At 39.1% G+C, this 7,123-nt stretch overlaps 1 protein-coding gene across 1 annotated transcript; it reads left to right on the forward strand.

Moving 5' to 3' along the window:
* The first annotated feature begins 1,350 nt into the window (after positions 1 to 1,350).
* On the forward strand, positions 1,351 to 5,326 carry LOC101735543 (serine protease 55). Its single transcript, XM_012697599.4, has 3 exons — positions 1,351 to 1,375; positions 1,579 to 1,629; positions 4,281 to 5,326. Exons 1-3 carry the CDS (start codon positions 1,351 to 1,353, stop codon positions 5,000 to 5,002), a joined length of 798 nt encoding a protein of 265 aa, XP_012553053.4. The 3' UTR covers positions 5,003 to 5,326.
* The last annotated feature ends 1,797 nt before the right edge of the window (positions 5,327 to 7,123 follow it).

Below are 7,123 nucleotides of genomic sequence, written 5' to 3' on the forward strand. Positions count from 1 at the left end.
TTAGAGGAAGTCTGAAAGTGGCCTGTGACAGAAGAGTTGAGAAGTGCGCGTTTGGGATGGTATGGACATGTGATGAGACGAAATGAAAATGAGGTTGGTAACAGAGTGCTAACTATGAAGGTGGAAGGATATAGAGGAAGAGGGGAGTGAGCGAAGAAATTGTGTATGATAGAGGAGTATGGAAGGAGATAACATGTTGCGGCGGGTTGCACCCCAGGTGACTGGGAGAAGGGCAGGAGAATGATGGTGATGATGAGACGGCAGATTGTATCTGTGTAATGTAATAAAAAATAAGGTTCAAAGAAATGGTGTTGTTATTTGTAATCCAACACAACATAATGACATCCTATTATCATAAAAAATTAAGTACATAGTAAATATACTTTATAACTTCGATAATAATAAATAATTATCCTTCCACCATAGCACCGGGTGACGTTTTTTGTAATATACCAACTACACGCTTATTCAGATCGTGTTATAAAAGTCATAAAATCGTATTACTTAATTAAAGGGCATGGCGAAAATGTCCTAATTAAAGGGCATGAGATGGGAGTAAAGATTGTCATTTTTCATAATGTAGTATTTTAAATACAGTAAAATTATTTTTAAAAATAGCAACGAACAATATTCAATATACATATTATGTAGTTAGGTGATGAAGTACATATCATATTGTCCAGTTTACTATATACCACTAATATTTCATACTTTAGAGATTTGTTTTTTTTTATTGCTTAGATGGGTGGACGAGCTCACAGCCCACCTGGTGTTAAGTGGTTACCGGAGCCCGAAGACATCTACAAGGTAAATGCCGCAACCTACCTTGAGATATAAGTTCTAAGGTCTCAATAGTATGGTAATGTATAGTTACAACGGCTGCCCCAGCCTTCAAACCGAAACGCATTACTGCTTCACGGCAGAAATAGAAATGTTTTGTAAGAAAGTAGTTTTTTTGTAAAAAGCTTAAATTGCTTTTATCTCGTTTTTTTCCTACCTATGCTGATAGCCTTGAGAGGCTATTTCAGCTTCGCCTTGACGTGTAGTTGAGCTCACGGGGCTGAAACCGGAGTGTTGCTAATACTGGCCCCATCAAGAGCAGTGCTTCGCAGAATTTACCCCCGATCGGAAACGCCACCCACTGAGAAGATCCGGCCAGAAACTCCGTGGGATCGTCGCAGAGACGGGCTTGGCCAGGACGGTGACCGATGCTTGAGGTACTTACCTAAAAGCGCCGTTAATGGATCGGGAGGATCCGTAATGACGTGCTTAGGGCGACGTAGACTGTTTACCATTTGGTCCACAGGATCGGTTATATATTTATCTCGTCCAAATGTATGCTGTATAAAAATGGACATTAGGACTAAATCGAGAGGCATGGTGTCTGTCATTGTCACATATTATTTGGCTCTATGAGCCACGTACCTATTGCCTGTCCAATAGACGAAACAAATAAAGAACAATAATGATGTAATAAAAAGGTCTTAGGTATTATAAACCTATTATGTAAACAAATTGACAAGATATAATAATGATACTGTTTTACAGTTTTATTAATACAACGTTGAGGCCCCTTAGAACTTGTTTTTAATTACAACATTCTTTATCGTTCGCATCCGTCGTTTGTCTTAATGTTGTTCGGGAACATCTAATTTGTTAGGGGATAGAACGATTTGACCGCGAAATGACTGCGTTTAATTTGACAATTAATTTTAATAAGAAATTTTCATAAATGAATCATAAATATTGTTCTGGATAAGCGAAGTTAATTTTAAATCTTGAAAGTTAATCATGTTTATACATGTTAACGCTTCTTTTTACAATAAAATCATTTTTTCTTATTATATTTTTAATTCAAATTTATTGAAATTTATTTTCTATATGTTAGTTGGATTTTCTATAAAATGTTATATAAATTCTTTAAAACTATTATTTATTTTTTCAATAATTTTTTTATTGCTTAGATGGGTGGACGTGCTCACAGCCCACCTGGTGTTAAGTGGTTAATGGAGCCCATAGACATCTACAACGTAAATGCGCCACCCACCTTGAGATATAAGTTATAAGATCTCAGTATAGTTACAACGGCTGCCCTACCCTTCAAACCGAAACGCATTATTGCTTCGCGGCAGATATAGGCAGGGCGGTGGTACCTACCCGCACGGACTCACAAGAGGTCTTACCAGCAGTAATTACGCAAATTATAATTTTGCGGGTTTGATTTTTATTACACGATGTTATTCCTTCACCGTGGAAGTCTATCGTGAACATTTGTTGAGTACGTATTTCATTAGAAAAATTGGTACCCGCCTGGGATTTGAACACCGGTGCATCGCTCAACACGAATGCACCGAACGTCTTATCCTTTAGGCCACGGCGACTTAAACAGCAGCGACAACAGTTCTATGTCATATTAATTTTGTTACTTTAGTGTTGTGATAAATTCTAAGTAATTGAAATCTCAATCTCAACTGACTTCAAAATCAGTCTTCAAGGATGCGCTTGGGCTAATGATCGACATAATAAAATCAGGAAGGGTCCTTGTCTACCTGTTCCAATATTTGCGAGCAAAGAAGATAAACACATTTCATTTAAATACATTTATGCATTAATTTTTGCTGGTAAACTTATGTAGACGCCTTTAGGACGCGTAGATGGAACCCTGTTTAATATTTATTGCTGTATTCTGTGTGTGAACACAAAGTTACAAGGTAAAGACATGTTAAATATTCAAATTAAATGTCACATTTTTGGTTTGCACTACAAGGGGTTTTTTTTTATATTTTTAATCTTAATAAACATAATTGATTTAATTTTTCTATTGCATATTGCAACGTGATTGCCCATCTTGAGGTATTAATCTCAAGTCTCAATTGTAGTGTATCCTTTAACAAATCGTGCCATCGTTCAATGTGGAACGGATCAACGCTTTGTGGAAGAAATGACCATATGATTGTGACCCGTGTTCGTTTACAACACGTCTACTACGCAAATTTATCGATTTTTATTACACGATATAGCTTATCGTAAATCATTCGTAAACAAGTGGTAAGTAAGCGTATGTCCTTAGTAAAGATTTTGGGAAGAAAACCCTGTCTGCGGGATTTTAATGCTGGTGTAGTTGCTTCACACGGAGTAGTACCGGCTCCTTCGTCGTAATCGACAAGTTCGACGAGGACGGTGACCGGTGCTTTAGGGGCCTAAAAGCACCGAGACAGGATCAGGGGGAGCCACGCCACAAGACACGTTTCGGCGGCAGTGACTTTGCTTTGCCTCGTAGCCTGGGTCGGATAGGCAATTAGCGGCGGTAAGAGGGTTATCATGTCGCGCCGCTTTGTCAAAGTAGCATTCTGACACTACCCTAAGATACTTACGTTTCGGTTCTAAATTTAGATACTCGTGAAGGTCATCATTCCTCACGTACCACGGTGCTATGACGGCTATCCTGCAGATACGGGATTGGATAGCCTGGAGAAAGTTTATGTGCATGCGAGCCGCGTGAGCGAACACTACACTTGCATCGGTCATGACGGAACGTATGTAAGTTTTGTAGAGTGTCACCTTGTTACGAAGGGACAATTCAGTTCGCTTGCATGAGGTATACTGCGCTCATTTAGGGGACCTCTCACTGTAATTTTAATCTGGGCAATCCACTATCGCTATTGACTCGCTCTTATTGACATCGCTCTTATAAGTCGCAACTAATAATTTCATGACGACAAAAATATGCAGCTTAAAAGTGTCTGTACAAGTACACAACAAGTCTTCCCACTAATAAAACTTATTCTGACTGTAAAGTATACTATCAATTCTAGTTTGTTCATTTAGGCAAACCACTAGGTACCAGTCAAGGTAATTGAATTGTATTTAATTATTCTTAGATTTAGTAGAAACAGCTCATTTATAGTAAGTACTAAATACATTTTAATATTTTATCTACATATTTTGTATAATCGACTATTTTACTTGAATTATTTGACTGAAAGGCGATTAACTGACGTTATGTCACATATCAATTTCAATTTCAAGGTCAGTTTATAATCCCTTTGTCATTTTGATTAAAATTTTAATGTTTTTCTTCTTAATAACAGTAATTTTAACACAATCCACAATGTGCGAATACGATAAACGTATAATTATGACTTTAAAATATTCTAAATATCGGGTTAAGCCGACAATTGTTAATGGCGAACCAGCATACGAAGGCCAAGTGCCATATTTAGTGTCACTAAAACAGGAATATAAAAAAATCAACGCAAACACCAGTTTGTGGGATAATCTCTGTGGAGGAAGCATTATCGGCGAATATAGAGTATTAACCGCAGCACATTGCTTCGAAGGAAACAATTTTTACTACGCTCATAATCCGAAGCGCTTGCGGCTCGTGGCTGGCGAATTGAAGAACGAACTTAAGCATTCCGGCGAAACGGAGACCACAAATAAAATACAATGGCGTAAAATTGACAGCGTAGTTCTACATGCAGACTTTCTTTTCCCTTCAAACGACATAGCTCTCGTGTTCGTCGAGGAACCGTGGAATTTCTATTTGAATGCAGATTTTATAATACCGGCATCCAAAACGAAAAATTATCAAAATACTTGTAAATCAGCTGGATTTGGTAAAGTCGGCCATCGATCTAAAGATGGCGTCTCACCTATTCTCCTTTTGGCGCCAATCAGAGTGTTAACATTAAAACAATGTTCTATTTATTGGGAGATGACGATGAATAGCTTTATATGCACCGACTCGACGGTCACGGACGTGGCCATGGGAGATTCTGGGGGTCCACTAGCTTGCAAGAGGACAGGTGATCCCGTCGAAAAACCGGGAAGGTCTGTATTGGTCGGGGTTGTGAGTGGCAAAAATTTTGACAAGACAACCTTGTACACAAGAGTTTCAGAATACCACGATTGGATCGAACGCAACCCCGCCATCAAATTAAATATTCAGTATTATATTCTTGTACTATTCATAATTTTAATATATCTTTTGTTTTATTGAGAGCGACCGCGTCGTGAAACAAGATGAATGAATTCTGTAAAAAAGAAATTAATAACTCCCTTTGCATTGGACGGTCCGGTTATTATTCTATGTAAAACAGCTCACCAGAGACGCCTTGGAGTACAATTTTTAATTATGATAAGAAAACTTGATTAACGAAATGCAAAGACAGTGGAATGTATTAACTTGAACTTATTAATTCGAATTATTCCGGCTCGTTGAAGTGTATTTTGTATATATGCAAATACCGTTATGCTTAGTAAGAAAAAAATCTAATATTATCAGTTATTCAAAAACCATAAAATATATACAGCTTCTATACTTGCAGTGATTTTTAATGATCTCGTCATAGGAGTGCACGTGGTTTGTATCTCTTTTGGAAACCTGATTTGGTTGAATAGGCCTGAGATACTTTTATTTTATCAAACAGCAGCTTTATTTTTAGCAATTGAGAGATATCGTTCATTATAATATAACTTAGATGAACCTATTATTATGAACTCCAAGAAACCCCAAAATTAGATTTGAGTCTTTTGAGTCTGGAATAAGAGAATAATGTGCTTTTTACCCTAAGCTTCAGGATTTTTTTATAATTCTTATGAGGTAGTTAGTATAGTACAGGTGCTGTTATGCTGAATGGTTGTAAATAAGAATAATGAGAATTAATGCGTTATTCGCCTTAATCTTTGTAAAGTAACTAAGCGTGAAACAAAAAATTTAGGAATATGATCAATTACCTACTGTTACTATCATTATCATCATCATCATCAGCCTATAGCAGTCCACTGCTGGACATGAATGGACACTCTGAGGAATTGTTTGAGATGATCTCCTCATCTTCTTTCTATCATCGCACCTCCCGCCATCGGAACAGAGTTAATCCATATTATCTGAAACCACTGCGTTCATCGACAGTGCGTTTCCAGAGGTATTTTTTGCCACGTACCATCCTGCTCTGGAATGAGCTCCCTTCCACGGTGTTCCCCGAGCGCTATGACATGTCTTTCTTCAAACGAGGCTTGCGGAGAGTATTAAGCGGTAGGCAGCGGCTTGGCTCTGCCCCTGGCATTGCTGACGTCCATGAGCGACGGTAACCACTTACCATCAGGTGGGTCGTATGCTCGTCTGCCAGCTCGGGCAATAAAAAAAAGTCCACTGCTGGCCATAGGCCTCTCCAATTGCTCGCCACTGAGCTCGATCCTCGGCTTCTCTCATCCAGCTCCTGCCCGCCACGCTGCACAGATCATCACTCCACCAAGCCTGAGGGCGTCCTGCACCGCGTTTTCCAATTCGCGGTCTTCACTCAAGAACGCGTTTACCCCAACGGTTATCGGCTGTCCGGCTAATATGACCTACCCATTGCCACATCAGCTAAACTAGGTACAATATTAATCCGTTGACTGCATTATGCGGTTTAAAAAGCACCATGCGCGACTGGCCCCTGGCGTTGCATTCGCAGACCGTGCTCTTTCGTTCGGTGACTTGAGGAGGCTGCGTCCACGTTACTATGGATATGGGTATATTAAAAAATGGCCATTTGTGAGTCCCATCAGATCTTATACGCACTGTAAAGAACGTAATTTTTTCCGCCAGAAGACTTCATACGCAATGGTTGAAGATCCCTCAGAATGGCTCGACAGACAACGTTTTAACTGAACATAAATTAGGAAAATAGATATTAGGTATTTAGTACGTGTTATAACGACTTTTATTTTGAAGGAATGATATCATATAGCCAGCAAAAATTGCCTTTATAAATTTGCCTGATATGGCATATAGTGGAACACCAGGTAAATGGGACTATCATGCATGTTTCCGCTGTGAAGCAGTCTTACATCGCGACGTTCACTTTGTGATTGGCAGCAGTAACTAATTAAAACAAAATAGGCTGTGGATTTTTTTAATTTTTTTTTAATGCTTAGATGGGTGGACGAGCTCACAGCCCATCTGGCGTTAAGTGGTTACTGGAGCCCATAGACATCCACAACGTAAATGCGCCACTCACCTTGAAATATAAGTTCTAAGGTCTCAGTATAGTTACAACGGCTGCCCCACCCTTCTAGCCGAAACGCATTACTGCTTCACGGCAGAAATAGGCAGGGCGGTGGTACCTACCCGTGC

Source organism: Bombyx mori, chromosome 7, assembly GCF_030269925.1.
Source record: "Bombyx mori chromosome 7, ASM3026992v2".
Taxonomy (NCBI): Eukaryota; Metazoa; Arthropoda; class Insecta; order Lepidoptera; family Bombycidae; genus Bombyx; species Bombyx mori.

Excerpts from the sequence above, each read along its gene's own strand:
- LOC101735543 (XM_012697599.4), top strand. The coding sequence starts at position 1,351 with ATGGACATTAGGACTAAATCGAGAG. Across the intron at positions 1,376-1,578 it reads CATTAGGACTAAATCGAGAG|AACTTGTTTTTAATTACAAC; the intron begins GCATGGTGTCTG and ends GAGGCCCCTTAG. Across the intron at positions 1,630-4,280 it reads TTCGCATCCGTCGTTTGTCT|TCTGTGGAGGAAGCATTATC; the intron begins TAATGTTGTTCG and ends TGTGGGATAATC.